This window comes from Pseudorasbora parva, chromosome 5 (genome assembly GCF_024679245.1).
Source record: "Pseudorasbora parva isolate DD20220531a chromosome 5, ASM2467924v1, whole genome shotgun sequence".
In the NCBI taxonomy this organism is placed as follows: domain Eukaryota; kingdom Metazoa; phylum Chordata; class Actinopteri; order Cypriniformes; family Gobionidae; genus Pseudorasbora; species Pseudorasbora parva.
In genome coordinates, this window is record NC_090176.1 from 30224050 (window position 1) to 30243747 (window position 19698).

General features: G+C 36.3%; 1 protein-coding gene across 3 annotated transcripts in view; it reads right to left on the reverse strand.

The window, feature by feature from the left end:
- The window catches only part of arhgap15 (Rho GTPase activating protein 15), a 50194-nt gene that overhangs the window by 7425 nt on the left and 23071 nt on the right, over positions 1-19698 (reverse strand). For all 3 annotated transcript variants that reach the window (XM_067443838.1, XM_067443837.1, XM_067443839.1), the window contains 4 exons: positions 19350-19448; positions 19182-19259; positions 18715-18849; positions 4507-4612 (listed from right to left, as the gene is read on the reverse strand). In XM_067443838.1, the coding sequence (XP_067299939.1) occupies positions 4507-4612; positions 18715-18849; positions 19182-19259; positions 19350-19448 (418 nt within the window). The remainder of the gene's footprint in view (positions 1-4506; positions 4613-18714; positions 18850-19181; positions 19260-19349; positions 19449-19698) is intronic.

The window sequence follows — 19698 nt, forward strand, 5'->3', positions numbered from 1 at the left end:
CAAAAACCAATAGGCCAGTGTTATATATTTTGTTCAGTTGAGTTCTTACAATATCCCAAATGTTTACAACTATTTGTAAATTGTGAGGAAATTGCTATTTTAACCAAGCAACCAGGATGTTTGTGCATAGTGTCCAAGGGAGTCTCCTGTCAATTGCGTCATATCTGCGGTATCTCCTCGGTTTTATTCTGCAGAAACGCTTTACTCTTAGCAGTGTGAACAAGTGTCACAGCAGCTGCTGAGCGAACGCACAGTAACATCATAAATAATTTTAAACACACTTAAATGTATCTAATATGATAAACAGCAGCGTGACCTCATACTCAATGAAAGGAAAAGCGGAAATAGCACCACCGACTGTGTCCCGTCATAATAAAAGTCCTGGCGCCATGTATTGCTCAACAATCGCTCCAGCGGCCTTGCTAAGCTCTCTCAACATACGCTCCTGCTCTGCTTCACACTACAGTAACATTAATAACCGCATCCATTAACATGATTTCTGCCTGAGTCCTATCCTGATTGTTTTCCACCGGGTGTGTGCAGCTTTCATGTAATAAAATTAATATATAATATAATATACACTCACCTAAAGGATTATTAAAAACACCATTCTAATACTGTGTTTGACCCCCTTTCGCCTTCAGAACTGCTTTAATTCTACGTGGCATTGATTCAACAAGGTGCTGAAAGCATTCTTTCGAAATGTTGGCCCATATTGATAGGATAGCATCTTGCAGTTGATGGAGATTTGTGGGATAAACATCCAGGGCACGAAGCTCCCGTTCCAACACATTCCAAAGATGCTCTATTGGGTTTAGATCTGGTGACTGTGGGGGCCATTTTAGTACAGTGAACTCAATGTCATGTTCAAGAAACCAATTTTAAATTATTCAAGCTTTGTGACATGATGCATTATCCTGCTGGAAGTAGCCATCAGAGGATGGGTACATGGTGGTCATAAAGGGATGGACATGGTCAGAAAAAATGCTCAGATAGGCTGCGGCATTTAAACAATGCCTAATTGGCACAAAGGGGCCTAAAGTGTGCCAAGAAAACATCCCCACACCATTACACCACCACCACCAGCCTGCACAATGGTAACAAGGCATGATGGATCCATGTTCTCATTCTGTTTACACCAAATTCTGACTCTACCATCTGAATGTCTCAACAGAAATTGAGACTCAACAGAACAGGCAACATTTTTCCAGTCTTCAATTGGCTTATTTTGGTGAGCTTGTGCAAATTTCAGTCAAAGTTGCTTTTCTATCAGCTTGAATCAGTTGGCCCATTCTCCTCAGACCTCTAGCATCAACAAGGCATTTTCGCCCACAGGACTGCCGCATATTGGATGCTTGTCCCTTTTCACACCATTTTTTGTAAACCCTAGAAATGGTTGTGTGTGAAAATCCCAGTAACTGAGCAGATTGTGAAATACTCAGACCGGCCCGTCTGGCACCAACATGCCATGCTCAAAATTGCTTAAATCACCTTTCTTTCTCATTCTGACATTCAGTTTGGAGTTCAGTAGATTGTCTTGACCAGGACCACACCCCTTAATGCATTGAAGCAACTACCATGTGATTGGTTGATAAGATAATTGCATTAATGAGAAATAAAACAGGTGTTCCTAATAATCCTGTAGGTGAGGGTAATATAATATAATATAATTAATATAATATAATATACTATAATTAGGGGTGTCCATGGTTAACCGATTGACCGATTAACCGTTAAAAATTGCGTAACCGAGTGAAACATTTTGCTCGGTTAAGTGGCATCAATGACGTGCCTTGAATTTAGTTGTAATATATGTTTGCACCCCTAGAGACCGCCAGAGCGCTCCCAGACATTTGTAATATCCACAAGAAGAAGTCATGACCTTTCTAATCGGGCAAAGAAAGCGTGGGAGCACTTTAAAAATGAGAGTGACGGGACAAAATGCAAGTATTGCAATGCAGTGCTTACCGCATTTTTCAGGCTATAAGTTGCTCCGGAGTATAAGTCGCATCAGTCAAAAAATGCGTCATGAAGAGGAAAATAACATAAGTCGCTCTGGACTATAAGTCGCAATAGGGCAGAAGCAGAGCGCGAGCCGCGCACGCTGTGCATAACGGAGCAGAAGAAAGAAAGTTTGAGTCAAACGCTGTGTCTGTGTGAATCATTCTCGGCTGCATATTTTACTAACGTTACATGCTCTAATCATGCAGGCGCCCTCGCGGCCACTCGCATTGCTCGTGAACTGGAGCGCATCTCATCCTAATTTAACGAAACTCAGCGTACGCCTCGCAGACATGAAATAGATCTTAGAAAAGATAAGAAATAGGCTACTCTCTGATTGTGTAATCCATGATGTGCATTTCTCTCTATAGGCGCGTTCACTACGGAGATGGCGGTCGTCAAATTAATAAGCTAAAAATAACCCTGACGCTAACTATAATATAATATAATATAATATAATATAATATAATATAATATAATATAATATAATATAATATAATATAATATAATATAATATAATCATTAATAATATAATTGAATTGAATCAAAATTCTATATCAATGTTTTCATTGAAACGCACACATATGCGAAACTGCACACATAGAAACATTCATGAGTATAGACACTTGTTATCACACAAACAGCCTCACTACTGAATCGTTGTTAATGAAGAAAGAGGCGCTGAACTTACACGAGTACACATCTCTCATTTCTCTCTCTCTTTCAATAATTAATACAAATAAATAATATAACTCAAATAAATGTAATCTTACGCACTACTACTATCGCTGAGTCTGATTCAAAGTGGGCAGAATGCTAGATCTAACAAGCTGTAACTGACCAAACTAACCACCAATTTCAGTCAGATATTGGGCTGCAAACTTCAATAACAGCTTGAAGCGGTCAATGCTGACACATTACCATTGTATAAGCGGGATAATCCATTAAATAATATACACAATAATATAATATAATATAATATAATATAATATAATATAATATAATATAATATAATATAATATAATATAATATAATATAATATAATATAATATATAACAACCTTGATAGTTGATTGTTGTTGGGGTAAATAACAATATATCAATACAAAGCTCAATACAAATCTACAATAATGACATCTAATAATAATAATACATATTAAATGTTAAACAATATTCAGAATAATTACAAATAAAATAAATTATACAATTTAATTCAATTTTCTTTAGCTGTAGCAAATGCATTTGTAAAACTCATGACCCATAGTGTATGACAAGAGGGAGCTGTGTTGTAGCACGTTTACCAGAAATAACAATAATCAAGCATTTTTTTAATGGAATGCAGAGCTAGTTTTTTTCAGCACATTTTTAGACTCTCAGAATATCATGTTCCTGTCTAGAAATCGACTGTCGTTCAATGAGTGTCTCTCTCTTAGTCACACATTAGTGTTTTCTGATTGGGAGACCTGGCATGGGCAACCCAACAGACTTTAGCACTAGTGCCAAAGGGCATGTTCCATTGGGGGGAGGGGGGAGGGGGTGCTCATCAATCTGAGATGAGTCCTGTGGCCCTCCTGTGCAGGGTGGTAAATGTGCAGAAGGGTAAAGTGGGATAGAACACCCCTCCTGGGAGATGGAGACTAGCCATATGGCCTTCTGGCTGTGCCAGTAGCGCTATCATGGACAAGGACTTGAGCATTGACACACACACACACACATTATGGTTCATATTAAGTCCTCTGTTCATGTTGCATCCTGTTTACTGAGGCTATCATAGAAGGTCTTTAGATTGTGCATTATTTGTCGGTCTCACTGAATGAAGAGAATGTCTTTCTAATTTATGGTAATACATCATAACTTTTTGTAAAAACGGGAAGTTCTCTTTATAGTCCAGTTTGGTTTTGTACTGTTAAGGTCAGCTAGTGGTGTAGAGCAGACACAACCTGTGATTTGTAACTTTGGTAGGTAGTCCTCAAAGTGATAGCTCACCCATAAATTTAAATCCTGTAATTGTTTCCTTCATATAGAAAATTCTGTCATTATTTATGAAGAAATCTAGGTCATTAGATTGCAAGATAGTCATGTAAATGTCAATTTCACAACCTAGACATGCAAAAATGAAAAGTGAAAATGCCTAATGAGAGCTCATATGTTGAAACATGCAGGGAGACAAGCTTTCAAACTCAAGGTCTTTTTCGTTGAGTTTGACTATCATTAGCGAGTGAAGCGCAAAGTTTCACACCACAGAAGTTTGCACAAACTTTCTAAACTATCAACAGATATCAATGAAGCTTAAATAATTAAAACAGACACTGAGAGAACAATACAAAGATCTAACATCTGTATTTAAAAATGTCCAATTTATTGTTATGCGTGATTTTCAACAAGAAAACTATCAACGTAGACGGTATCCGCCCACCTAAACGATTCAGGGGTCCCCAAAAGTCCTGCGGGACCTAGTGTTTGGTGTTGCGCCCATAGTTGTGTGTGTGTATAGATGGAGACATACCTCCTCAGGTGGCGGAAGAGCAGTTTCATGGTGTTGTGGTTGGGTTTGGGGAGTTGATGGATCAGTTTCTTCATGGCTTGAACCTTCTGTGTGGGCTCCTTAATTTCTGTTGGCAGGGAAGAAATGATGAAATGTTTTGATTTGAGTATTGCTCCTTCATTTGAACCTCTAGGTTCAGAGAGAAGTTAATGTCTTTTCCATCACTTTTTCATTGACATAGCTCATCTAACATCAAAATTTTCCCTAATACTGGACCATTATCCCTCTCTCTATTAATTATATAGACATGCTCGAGAAGGCCACATGCAGAATGTGTCCCATTCCAAAATGCTGACTTGCCAGAAAGCCAATGTGTAATCGAATAGATTACTCCATTTATCTGATGATTTCGTCTTACTTTCGGTATGTTTAATTGTTAATTATGACTGTTTTAATTTTCTTTCTAACTTATGTACAACATAATCCCCTTTTAAGCTGCCAAAAAGGAGCCATCAGCATTTAGTCAAACTGTGCTATGCAGTTATAATAACCTCAATGCAGATATGAAGCTATGCAAATATATTGAGTACAATTGCACAGTTATCTGCCATTACACTCCGAAATTAAAGATGTTCTAGAAAAATAGCCCTGTCCATCTGTATGGATCAGAGCATACACACCCCTATAATGCTGTAATTTTGCAGGCAGGTTTTCACTTTTCCTACATGAAAGCACATGTGAATGGTGCTAATGGTCCGCAATAGTCCACGTCCATTAAAAGCTGTCATGCTGTAACACAAGCTGTAACCGGCGACCTCCTGACCCCGCTGCTCTTTACATGTCAGATGGCTGATGACCTCATGGCAAACTCCTGAGAGGCACCAACCTGTGCGCTGACTGTTCTACATCAGTGTCAGTACCTGACCTTTGACACTCTGGAGTTCTCTAAACCCATTATGATGATATAGTAATGCAGCTGATTGTATTATTTCAAACACTGTTAGTGTAAAGAAGATTGTATGGTAAAATAAGTAAAAGGGTCATTTATTTTTGATAAGAATCTGGAGGATTAGAGAGTATTTTAATAATTTAATCGATGCTTTTGATCAATATCATTATGGAACCTGAGCAGATGTTGAAATGGAGCTTTTACGGGGCCACCTGTGTGCACTTCAAACTCCCTCAGGTCGAATTTCACCGTAACGGATTTGTTTAAAAGAGTATTAACGGACCTCCAAGACTATAAGTCACCAGTTCCTTGTTCATATATATATATATATATATATATATATATATATATATATATATATATGGGTGTTTCTGCAACTACGGGCACTTTTGACTATCCCAATTTTTAAAAAAATCAACCTTTTTGAATTTACATTTTAACCATCATGGTCTGTAATACACATAACAATGTACACAAAATGTAATGTAGTCGTTAAGATTTTAATCTGGAACATGTTTATTTTTTATGTTTTTGGGGTCATCTTCTTAAAAAGTGTCCTTACCGCAACGTTACAATAACGTTCATTTCATACATTTTCCTTTATTTGTTTCTAAAAAAAAATATCATATTTAAATAGCTTTTTCAAATTTTACACAGTTTTGTAAATACTGATATAAAAATGATAATATACAAAATAGGGAATTTCATGTTTTTTTCTATGCCATGTAAAAAATGTACAGTAACCTTAGATGTCAATTGTCTCCATACGCACAAAATTTAACATTTATTTTTTTTTGTAACAGATTTTGCAATTTCAATGTGTAAATCATGTCAGCTTAAGTGTTAAAATATTTTTTTTGCAAATGAAAATGTGAAAAAAATAGAAAAAGAGCAGTGCTGCAGTAATGACATCTTGTGTCGGTAAGGACACTGTTAAAGTGCCACGAAATCAAAAACAGGCTAAAAAACAACAGTAAAAGAAACAGGTACTGCATGCAAGATACTGCAAAACTGCTACTAAATAACTCTTTTAATTAACTCTTTTAACTACTTTAAAAACATTTACATTTAATCATTTAGCAGACGCTTTTATCCAAAGCGACTTACAAAAAAGGGGAGAGCAATAGAATCAACGAAACAAACAAGGCCAACAACCTGTAAGAGCTGTAAGAAGTCTCAGTTAATTAGCACAGTACACTATTTTTTTTTTTTTTTTGGGGACAAACAAACAAAAATTAATGGATAGTTAAGTGCTAAAAACATTGTCTCCTAAAGTTGATGCTGTACAAACCTTAGTAATAAAATAACACAAACCCATAGCACTAACAACATCTCACCACAACATTTTTTTCTCATTAATGTACACACAGCACCCCATAATGTCAGAAAAACACAGAATTGTTGAAATTTTTGCAGATTAATTAAAAAAGAAAAACTGAAATATCACATGGTCCTCAGTATTCAGACCCTTTCCTCAGTATTTAGTAGAAGCACCCTTTTGATCTAATACAGCCATGAGTCTTTTTGGGAAAGTTGTTCACACCTGGATTTGGGGATCCTCTGCCATTCCTCCTGCAGATCCTCTCCAGTTCTGTCAGGTTGGATGGTAAATGTTGGTGGACAGCCAATTTCAGGTCTCTTCAGAGATGCTCAATTGGGTTTAAGTCAGGGCTTTGGCTGGGCAATTCAAGAACATTTTAAGGGTCATTGTCTTGTTGGAAGGTGAACCTTCGGCTCAGTTTGAGGTCTTGAGCACTCTGGAGAAGGTTTTCGTCCAGGATATCGCTGTACTTGGGCGCATTCATCTTTCCCTCGATTACGACCAGTCGTCCTGTCCCTGCAGCTGAAAAACACCCCACAGCATGATGCTGCCACCACCATGCTGGTGATATTTTTCTCCACACATACCGCTTAGAATTAAGGCCAAAAGTTCTATCTTCGTCTCATCAGACCAGAGAATCATTATTTCTCACCATCTTGGAGTCCTTTAGGTGTTTTTTTAGCAAACTCCATGCAAACTTTCATGTGTCTTGCACTGAGGAGAGTCTTCCGTCGGGCCACTCTGCCATAAAGCCCTGACTGGTGGAGGGCTGCAGTGATGGTTGACTTTTACAACTTTCTCCCAGCTCTGCATCTCTGGAGCTCAGCCACAGTGATCTTTGGGTTCTTCTTTACCTCTCTCACCAAGGCTTTTCTCCCCGATAGCTCAGTTTGGCCAGACAGCCAGCTCTAGGAAGGGTTCTGGTCATCCCAAACGTATTGCATTTAAGGATTCTGGAGGCCACAGTGCCAAGTGGAGCAGAAATATTTTTGTAACCTTGGCCAGATCTGAGCCGTGCCACAATTCTGTCTCTGAGCTCTTCAGGCAGTTCCTTTGACCTCATGATTCTCATTTGCTCTGACCTGCACTGTGAGCTGTAAGGTCTTATATAGACACGTGTGTGGCTTTCCTAATCAAGTCCAATCAGTATAATCAAACACAGCTGGACTCAAATGAAGGTGTAGAACCATCTCAAGGATGATCAGAAGAAATGGACAGCACCTGAGTTAAATATATGAGTGTCACAGCAAAGGGTCTGAATACTTAGGACCATGTGATATTTCAGTTTAGATTTTTATAAAAATCTGCAAAAATGTCAACAATTCTGTGTTTTTCTGTCAATATGTTATATATATATATATATATATATATATATATATATATATATATATATATATATATATATATATATATATATATATATATATATATATATATATATATAATATATATTTCAGTACTAATACTGTCATTTAATTTAAAAAGAATGTAAAGTAAACCTTGAATTTGTCTCTACCGCGATACAAGGTCTTTACCGCAACACCTAAATTTGCTGCGGTAAAGACATGTTGCGGTAATGACATTTTTGCTAATATTTTAGCTAATTGCAGCTAGCAAGGCCTACTACATTAGTTTTGACTCTTAGCATCTTAATATACAATAATTCAACAGTAATTTACATTTATTTTTTGAATGTAGTCCAAAATACACAGTTATTAAGCTGAATGGTAAGGACGCACAATAAATACTAGAGCAGAAAAGATCATGTTTACCTTATTTTTTTGGCATCTTCTGAGTGAGGTAGTGTAGTGGCCCAGTCTGTCAGCAATGTGCTCAAGTGATAATTTCTGTTTCTATAAAAACTAGACTTGTTTGTGTTTGATGACATTTCATAATAAAAGTTTTTTTTCATTGTTGCGGTAAGGACTCAAAAGTGTGGGACAGGCACATTTAGTTTAAAAAATCATAAAAATGATCAGTAAATAATACAAATAATTTTAAGATGATTTAAATGAATCTGTATATTAAACAAGTCCATTTGAAATAATATCAAATTTTAATTAAATTAGCTTATGTTATGTATCTCAACATTGAGACCACAGGTGTGGGACACTAACAAAAATGGTGTTTTGAGCTATAAACGCTTCATAATATTATATTAAATCACATTACTCAGTAATTATATTTTTTGTCAAGGTGTGTAATGGCACTGTGAATATATTTATAAAGCATTATATGACAAATTTTAACATAAATCTAAAATTTCACTGCTGGGACTTAAAAGTGCCCGTAGTTGCAGAAACACCCATATATATATATATATATATATATATATATATATATATATATATATATATATATATATATATATATATATATATATATATATATATATATATATATATATATACACTACCATTCAAAATTGTGAGGTCAAAGCTGCATGTATTTGATCACATACAGTAAAAACAACAGAACTCTCTACTCTCTCTCTCTCTCTCTCTCTCTCTCTCTCTCTCTCTCTCTCTCTCTCTCTCTCTCTCTCTCTCTCTCTCGAAATCATTCGAATATGCTGATTTGATGCTCAAGAGACATTTCTTACTATTATCAACATTGCAAAACAGTTGTGAAGGTTAATATTTTTGTGAAAACTGATATATTTTTTCTCATTAGTCTTTGATAAATAGAATGTTCAACAGAACAGCATTTATTTGAAATATAAATATTTTCTAACAATGTAAAAGTCCTTACTGTCACATTTAATCAATGTATGCCCTTATTTAATAATAATAATAATAATAATAATAATAATAATAATAATAATAATAATAATAATAATAATAATAATAATAATAATAATAATATAAAAGTTATATTTATAAAAATACAAATCTTTAAGTCCCTAAACTTTTGAATAATTTGCTTATAGGGTATATCACACCAAACAATCGTATTGTGATACAAATAAATGACTATGCTATTGACATTGGCATTATAATTTCCATATGGGAGAGATGTTTTTTTTATGATGACCAAAGATGTTTTACAGCATGCAATTTATTATAGGTACTCATAAAGGTTAAAAATGCACCATCAAACGATACCTAGTGTAACTGTATTGATTTACTATTATAATAAAAGAAAATTGCAATGCTGTAAATCAATTATGTATGTCTTCACATTTTGAACAGAGGAAAATATTGTCTGTCTCACCCCCCACCCACCCCTACACACACACACTCTAAGAAAACATCACTGTTCATTCCTACTGAGGATGGCTAACAGCTACACCATGCTATTCATGGGATGTGCTATGGAAGGGAGCTGGCAGTAGTTATGCCCCCAGTCTACTGTACTGCCCAGGATGCCCCCTGGGCACTAATGGAGCAGATGTCTCCGTGTATACACCGCGCTGGCACAGGCTCGGCGAGCAGATGCCCTTGTCAGATGCCAGGTCTGTCAATTGAGCACAGACAGAGACCATGTTCTAGGACAGAGAGTGAATATCTGACCCGCTCCTCTAGGTACCACTAGCAGAGGGACAAGGTTTTGTGCTTTTTTATGAGGTTAGTTACAATGTTAGGCCTCAAAATCATGCAAATGATGCCCTAAACCAATCTAAATAATGTTTTAAGACCATTTTTAATGTCAAGGCCACATAATTAGTGAAACAATGTGTTATCAACTAGAAATTCTCACTACAGTTTTCATCAACATTTAGTCATTACTTTATTCAAGCAATATCTTTTTTATGACTTTCTCTTCAAGCATTATCTCAGTGGAGGCCGTTAGCTTTCTTTTGGCTTTGACACTGCATGGCAGTCGGCCTGTAAAATATTTAATCTAGTCATTATTGCTGGCATTATTGCTGTCATTAATTACTTTGCCTTTGGTGGCTAGCATATTGGAGATGGTCCCTTGTCCTGTATTTTGGACAGATGGTGGGACAGTGTCATTAATATAAAACACGTTCAAAATGCCTACACCCTAAATCAGCATGAATTCACCATGGTAAGCATTGTATTTACAGTGTTCTGATCGAAAGGGATCACTCTCAAAATAATGGCAATGTTTTGATGAAGGCATGCAGTTGACATTTTTAGAATTTTTAGATTACGTGTATATAATATAATATAATATAATATAATATAATATAATATAATATAATATAATATAATATAATATAATATAATATAATATAATATAATATAATATAATATAATTAATATAATATAATAATAAATGCATTTTAATAATACAAAACTATATGAAAAACAGCACAAAGGGCTTATTTATAAAAAATAATAAAAAAAAACCTGCACCTTTTGCTCATTGTTTATACAGTTGTGCACTGTTACCATACAAAACTAAAACAATTTTAGGCTGGGAGATAAATCTGGTATACTATTTTTCAAAATGAAAAATATTTTAGTTGTTTTTTAATTTTTTATTACAGGTATCATTTTGTCTGAATATCCCCAGACCAAGCTCAATTTTTAATTGAACATTGGTCAGGGGAGTCTGTTCTGTATTTTAAACTACACAAGAGGTGTGATAAATGAGCATTATTCAAATTACTCTGTATGCAATTGGATAGTCCTTCAACCAATCAGACCACAAGAGGCGTGATCAACAGGGAACAAACCATCATTTCTCTATCCGTCATAGTGTTAAACCCGCCAATAGTGCGCCAGGTGGATGAGATTTTTCAGTGTACAGGTTTCCAGACTGAGTTGCCGGGCAAAATCAAATCGCCGGCAGAACAGGCTGGGTTTACCCAGTCTAGGTATCATTAGTATTTGCTTGTAACTGTGTTTTTGTCTGACAAAAGATGTTACTTTTTGACATTATACTTCAGATGAAACATTTTAATGTACCTATGACTGCACAAATGTGCCAGTGCCATTGCTATAAATCAAACTGAGAGCATCATTGTTTTGTGAAAAGAGCTGATGTACACTAAAGAATAGATGTACTTTTGGTTACAAAAATCTGTGAATATAATCCAATTACAAACAATGAGACCATCTTTACCGCGGTACAGCTTTGCTTCTCAGGATAAGCCCATCTGCGAGCTTTGTCTGCGGGCTTCTTTAAGCCCCGTCAAGGCAAATATTAGCACACTGCAAATAGTCCTGCAGGTTATGATTAAGATTTTAAATGTATCCCAATTGAATACTTTGCTTTATGAATAACAAAGTCTTAGAGGATTGGTGCTGTAATTTATTAAACATGAAAAACTTCTTGATGAAATATAGAGACTGGGAAGAGATTTATGCATTTGAAAATATTTCTGCATGCTAGCTTTGCATGGCAATGAGGCCACGTTGCACAAATGAGGAAAGCTGCATAGAATGTAAAGACTTGTGACAGCTGAAAGAGCATAACATCAGAAAAGGCAAACAATTATGTTCTGACAGATGTACTGTCTGACGCAGCTCTGATTGGCATTATTTCACACTACCATTGTGACAAGTTTCATACACTCTAAAAAATGCTGGGTTAAAAACAACCCAAGTTGGGTTGAAAATGCACCGACCCAACAATTGAGTTGTTTTAACCCAATGGTTGAGTTGTTTTAACCCAGTGGTTGGGTTAAATGTTGCTTAAGACAACCCAATTGCTGGGTAAGAACAACTCAACCATTGGGTTAAAACAACCCAATTGTTGGGTCGGTGCATTTTCAACCCAACTTGGGTTGTTTTTAACCCAGCATTTTTTAGAGTGTATGAAATAACAATAAAAGTCAAACTGGAAAGATGTAACGATCCTGCAATTGGTCATCTTCAAATGTGATGTAACGATACAGTCCATCTGAATGAACTTTCCAGATTACTACACAAACGCTGGATTGTGTGTGTGGGCCCGGAGAACAAAGCCTCCATTTGTCAACAAGTATGTCTTCACTTTGTATAACAAGGCGAGCTTGTCTATTGGACAGGTGGCAGGACAATGTCGCTAAGATACCAGGCAATATGAATAATAGATTTAGTCCGTCGTGAGCCAAGAGCTGGTGACTGCCACATCCACAACAGGCACAGAGTGAAAGAATGGAAAATTAGGCCAACTGTTCACCTGAGGACCTTGGGAAGCGCAAATGTTGATTTGCGGAAGTGAGCACTTATTTTACATAAACATACATTCCAAGTGTGAAGATGAAATGTGCTCAGAGCTTCTCACAAATCGTGAGGGTAGGGGCTGTTTAAATGTTGGGTGAAGTCTTAAGCCTGAAGATTACATATGAATAATTTGCCCAAACGTCCAATAAGCCTAAATGAGTTTGAGTTCCACAAAGACTTCCAGAAGCAGTCTGTGATTGGGCAGCTGTCCTAATTGAATGGATCCTTGTCCAAAGTACCGTTCCAGAGACCTTTAGTTAATACCACCCATATAAAGGGCAGCCATGGTTAGCGGAGCTGACCTATTTTGGCAATGATGGACCAATACAGAAGACCTGAGCCACTCAAGTATCAGCAGGATTCACTGAAATTGCTTGTCAATGACCGGGTGAGATCCATGAAACAGTCTGTTGGACAGTTTCAGTAAATGGTATGTAAGAAGAGCTGCAAGGTTCATTAAACCATTCAAATATTACAGACAGGGGAGGAGCGTTGTAACCTACATATTAGAAATCAAGACTTTGTGCCAACAAGTTACATTTCCCAAGTCAACAATTCTGTTCTACAGCAGCAGACATGTCTCACATAAAAGACAGCTTAAACTAAATATATCCTCCTGGGACCCAGAAAAAAACAGTTTTTTGAATTTTGTATTTTTTCATGTCATTAGATTGTTTAGAGCATAAGAAACAAATGGACACATACTTTGTTTGAAAAATTATATTGTATTCATATGTTATGATATGTCCTCTGTAGTTGACACCAGGACTCATGTATAGGGAAAAACAATGGGATGTATTTTTAATTTACGAATACATTTTTAAGTTAGGATTTTTTTAAAACAAACCTTTTTTTAAAGATGATTCTGAGCTATGTTATGAAATATATAACTGAATGCTTTGACATACCATCATACTTTATGCAATATGTGGGTAAAATGGGCATACTTGGATTTTTCCATTCAATACAATTTATCGATACACTGCATCTAATTTGCATATTATTGTGTTCTTGGTGCAACATGTAATGAAAAAAGAAGTGTAATTATAGGAGTAATAATTGGCAACATTTTCATAAGAATATGTAATATTTCATAGGAATATTGATATGTAATTTATTTCCCTATTTACTTGTGTCTCAAAAATGCCTGATAAACATGATTTAAGTCCTGGTGTCCTCTACAGTGAACATTTATGAAATCAATGCCCTGTTTTGTAACAAAAAGTCCTATTTTGATTAGAAACCCCATAGCATTTTCCTGAGAGGTTGATTTATAACAAACAATTTGAAAATTAATCAGATTTCAATTATAATATATGGGAGAACTTGCAAAATAGCAGGGTGTTCAAATGCTATATATATAGCATTTGAACACCCTGCTATTTTGCAAGTTCTCCCAGTTGGAAATAATGGAGGGGTCTGAAATTGTCATCGTAGGAGCATGTTCACTGTGAGAGACATAGCGGTGTGTTCAAATACTTATTTTCCACACTGAATATATATATATAAGCAAGCCTTGGAAGCCTCATCAAATAATGAGTCAAGAAAGAGATCACAATATGTCGATGTGACTTCTGGTTCACTTGTCATACAGTACTGGTTTTAAATTAGGTTACACCAATGATTTTTTGACCTATTCACTGTACAGTATGTCTAGTACAGTATATGTTTTTTTCATCATACATCATGTTGCAGGTTGAACTAATTATACCTCCTGCTATTATGGGCCTTTTACAGTAATAATTAGTTGTCTAAACACTATCTGTAAGTGATCAGGCTCATCTACTGATTAATTGGATACAAGCAGTTTGCGGTACTCTGGCCTACATGCAGCGCGAGTAAATATTTATTAGCAAATTACAACATCACCCCAGGCCTGTTCCCATTCTGTCTCCTGCATATCTCCTTCCAGTGGGGATATTCTGTGATGCTGTGCTAATAATGATACCCCTGCACTTATTACAGTGTGCGCACTGGCCTTTAGGTCCATATTTCAAGATTCTGAGACAATTAAACATTCATTGATTTAAACAAACTAGTGAAAATCAAACTACTTAAAGCTACTGTAAGTAATTTTATGCTAAAATAAAACAAGTACACCATTTGTAGGTTGATTTTCCTAGTGTAGACATAATGACTCTGTAGTACTAACAAAACATTGATGGGCAAATTCTGGAAACCTGTGTGAAAACAATCCTGATTTCTGTGATCCCGATTGGTCACGCTAACAATGGAAAAATTACATTAAATGGGTCATGAATTGAGATATCAAATTTTCCTTAAGCTTTTGACATATCATAAGAGGTCATGCTACTATAAGAATATCCTGTAAGTTTCAGAACTGGTAACTTGTATTGTAACCAATAAGGACTCATTGTGGAATGTGCCTATAATAGATAGGTGAAAGACCTAGCCTGGATGACAAGTGAACTTAGCACAGCATTTTAGGCCGGGAAGTTTGGTCTGAACTTCAGATGATCAACAGTAACGCAATCATCCACGTCACCAAAGACCGCTTGGGTTGAATTTGTTTACTAAACGGAGAACTTGTTTATATATGCATTCACCTTTACTATTTCTCTAAAAAATGATATGATAATGATATTTATTTGTAATCTGTGTATTCTTAAATTCTTTAAAGGTCCACTGAAATCAATATTTAAGTTTTTTAGCTTTTAGTATGACTGTGCTAGTCTTAAAGTTATGAATAAGCTGGTATGTTCCAAAACAATGACAAAATTTGCATTTAGGAAATATAAGCATTCAAAATGTACAGTCTCCTACTTTCGTTAAAACAAATCTCAGATTTTGGTGACATCATCGCAGACTTCAATTTCTCGTCAAATCTTCTGTCCAATCAAAATGCTCTCTAGAATCTAAAGCCCGCCCCTTACACTGCTGAAGCTGCTGCTGAAATCGGTCAGTTGTTTACAAACACATTTACTAATTTCTACATGGTGAAAGGCACATAGCGCACTATATATATATGTGATAGGAAACGATTCAGTGTAAATATGCTTTCATTTGAGGCAAATAAAGGCTGTTTTCTCGTTAGTTTCACGCACCGCAGCAGCGCACACACCCCAACGGCTTTGGTCTAAATTTAGACTACAGACACGAGAGCGCAGCGCGGATCATATGTGCGAGTCTGCGCAGACAACAAACATATCGACCTATTTGAATTCTGCACAGAATACTGCATTTCAAAGCGATATGGAGGAGATTATGATGGTAAACAGTGTTAGAGGAAACTGGCTTTACCAAACAGAAAGGTCCGCTCTTGTGCTTCTAGTCAAACTGTATATTATCGAAATGCTATTGGCTGTTTCAAAAAAAGGGGTGGAGCTGCTAACAGCTGGAGCCGTTTTAGGGGAAATTACATCAACACATTGAAAAATGCGGCGCGTTCCAAAGCACTTCAGTGGGCCTTTAACAACAACGGCAAAGATAGATCGTTTACACTCTTCTTCTTCTACTTCTTCCAGCATGTGTGCAATTGAGTTCTGTTGACAACTATGTGTCGTTCAACATACATTACTTACTCCGTTGCTCTGATTGGTTGTAGGTCTATCCAATTGAATGTTGTAACACGCCTCATAATCACAGCCCAATGTAACAGAATCAGACTCATATAGAAGTAAATTAACACCTACTTCATCATTGCAACTTTGGCCCCGCCCACCGGCATTTTAGTGAGATGTTGACATGAGAAGAGCAATACAGGATCACTGGGCTAAAAATAACATTACCTTCCAAAAGATCCTAATGCTAGGAATGTGGTCATTTTTTAATTTTCAACAATGTGAATATCTCAGTTGAGCATTATTTAATTGTATTTGGAACATTTCACAGTGGATTCTCTTTGGTAAATCAGATGCAATTTTGGCGCAGGCTTGGCAAACAGAGTTGTATCTATAAAGAGTCGACAGTAACACGACATCAGTGATTTCTGATATGTAATGATTCATGTACAGTCAGTTGTTCTTTATATATGTCAGTAAAACTGTAATTAAATTATATATAAAGTGATCAAAGATCTGGACTTGTGTAACCCCTCCTGTTTGAAACACCCGCTCTAAGTGGGACTCGGGCTCGGGTCAGCTGGCATGAGAGTCAGACGCTCTGACAAGGAGGCTAAAGGCTAAACCTCTTACATCATTTTTGTACTGTTAGTTATAAAGAAAGCATTCGTTAGTTTGCATAAATTGAGTTTCAATGACAAAATCACTGCATTCATAGACTCAACATGTCTGTGATTGGCTACAATGCTCATCACTGCAACCTTTCATGCCACGGTCTAAATATGATGCCTTCTATAATGCTATAATCAACACTTTTCATGATTAGTTAACCTTGAGAGCTGTAATAGTAAAAACGTTCTAAAAGTTTCCGAGCCCCTTAAAATTGGGTATGTCAAAATCAGGGAAGAACAAATGCCTTTTTTAAATTCTAAATTAAAAGTAAAAATCATGCTAACATTATAAGTGCACCACATGAAACATTATAAAACAATGCAGTTAATGATCCCTTTAAGTTTGGAGGTGAGATCTACAGTAACATTTTACTCAAAAAATATAGTATAGAGCAGTAATATTGTAAAATAATGTTTTTCTATTTTAATATATTTTAAAATGTAATTTATTAGTGTAATGGCAAAGCTGAATTTTCAGCATCCTTACTCCAATCTTAAGTGCCACATGCTCCTTTAGAAATCATTCTAATATCTGATTTGCTGCTCAAGAAACAACTTTTTATTATTATCAATGATGAAAATGATAGTGCTGCTTAATATTTTTTCAGGATTATTTGATGGATAAAAAGTAAACATTTATATAAAATAAAATCTTATAAATGCCTATCACTTTTGATCAAATTGATTTTTATCAATGTCTCTTTGCTGAAGAATAATTTTCTCAAATATAAATAAATAAATTGACACCAAACTTGTCTAAATCTGTATGAATGAAAATAGCTGTTTTAATATATTAGAAAGGGGGTTTGGTTGTTCTCTAAACAACTCTTCCGTCATTCCTGTTCACAGTCCTTAGGTCCATAAAGCTGCAATTGTGCCTACAATGTTCTACACTCCCTATTTGCTCTATACTTACTCTGTATTTACATGCCCATATACGGCTTAGTATAGTTTATCGCCACTATGTAGTTCACACGGCCACTAATCTGAAAGTGTTTGTTTTTACACTAACAGGGCGTCAGAAATCGAACAAGTCATAAAACAAAAGTGCAGGACAAATGTTGTTTCAAGCACAAAGGTACATACATATATTTCAGAAGGTATGCCTTTCAGAAGGTAGATTGCCCAAGAGAAACACACTGGCGTCAGCAGGACGCTTGAGATGAGGCCCAGAGTTTGCTCTGTGCTGCTGGAGGGAGGTTACACGTGACACTAAGGCCGATCTGGTGACAGTTTCTGTCTGGACCACAGGCCCTGACTTTGCCCTCTGGCCTGAGAAATTCCCCCATTCCCCAAACAGGGAGTTTGAATGATCTCAGCACCTCCCTGTCAAAGAGCGACCCCTTTTGGCTGACAGATCTGCAAGAATGCGTCTAAGAGGGTCAATCCCAAATAGCACAGCTCAACCCAAGAGTGGCGAGCGGTTTAGCCATCCGTGGCTTAAATTACAGTCAGGAGGACCTAAACTGTAAACCATGAAAAGAAATGACTTGATGTTGCCGTGGAATTCTTGAGGACATTTGGAGTATTCCAAAGTCTAACATCTCTGGGAAAGGTAATTAATCATTCCTTGTAATACATTTGAAGGATCTAATCCCAAATATTTGTAGCAATAATAGTGATTTGCTCATCGATTTTTAGTACTTACTAATGGATTCCACAAACAAGTCAAAAAAGCGAAAGGGAAACAGGGGCTCTGGCAGTTCACGGAAAAACATCTTTAGCGCTCCGGTGATGACATGGATGTCCTCCCATTGGCTGTCGCCCAAGTCAAGCTCCTCCTCTGGGGAATGAGAGACACAGTTAGAGAAGCCAACAGAGAGAATTAAAACAACAGTCATTTGATGAGGAAATTAAAAAATGCTAATCATTATGTCAACGTTAATACGCCCCTTGAGAGCCGAGCACATTGTCCTGCCTGCTTTTCACTGCATATCAAACCACACTGAAAATCCTTATCAAACAATTTGTGGTGCCTATTACAAACTAACCACTTCATACCTTTCAGCTAAGCCTTTAGAACTAAAATGATAATACGTCATTTAAATGAACACTGATGCATCAGTTGGCCTTAAACCAAGCACTGGTAATTGATAATTACTGAATTAAACTTACCTTGGTCAACTAGGAAGCGGAGTTTCTGGATAATGGCCAAATTGCCACTCACCCTGTATATCCCATCAGCATCCAGACCTGTGAGGACAGGGTAAAGACATCTGTTTGTTATTCAGCCAGGCATGTGATAAAACCAACATCATTTTGTGTTGTTGTTGTAAACTATACCTCGTTTTTCTACTTCCTCCACACACAACTTGACAAATCTGGGCACAGTGGTCCTTTCTCTCTCGCACAGGGTCAGCATGTGACATCCAAACACACGGTCTATGGAAAAATATGTCAGTGAGAATATTTACAAATGTATACACTGTAAAAAAAAATATTGCACAAATAAATTACCTGGTTGCAGTTCATTGACAATGGACATTTTTGAGAATTGTCAACCTTTTTCTCAAATGTTATTAAAATATTTTGTAAGAATTTTGGGTAATTGTGTTTGTTTTATTTGTGATGATGCAGTGAAACATGCCAAATTGTGCTATTTTTATGATTCATCACATTTTTATGTGGTTCA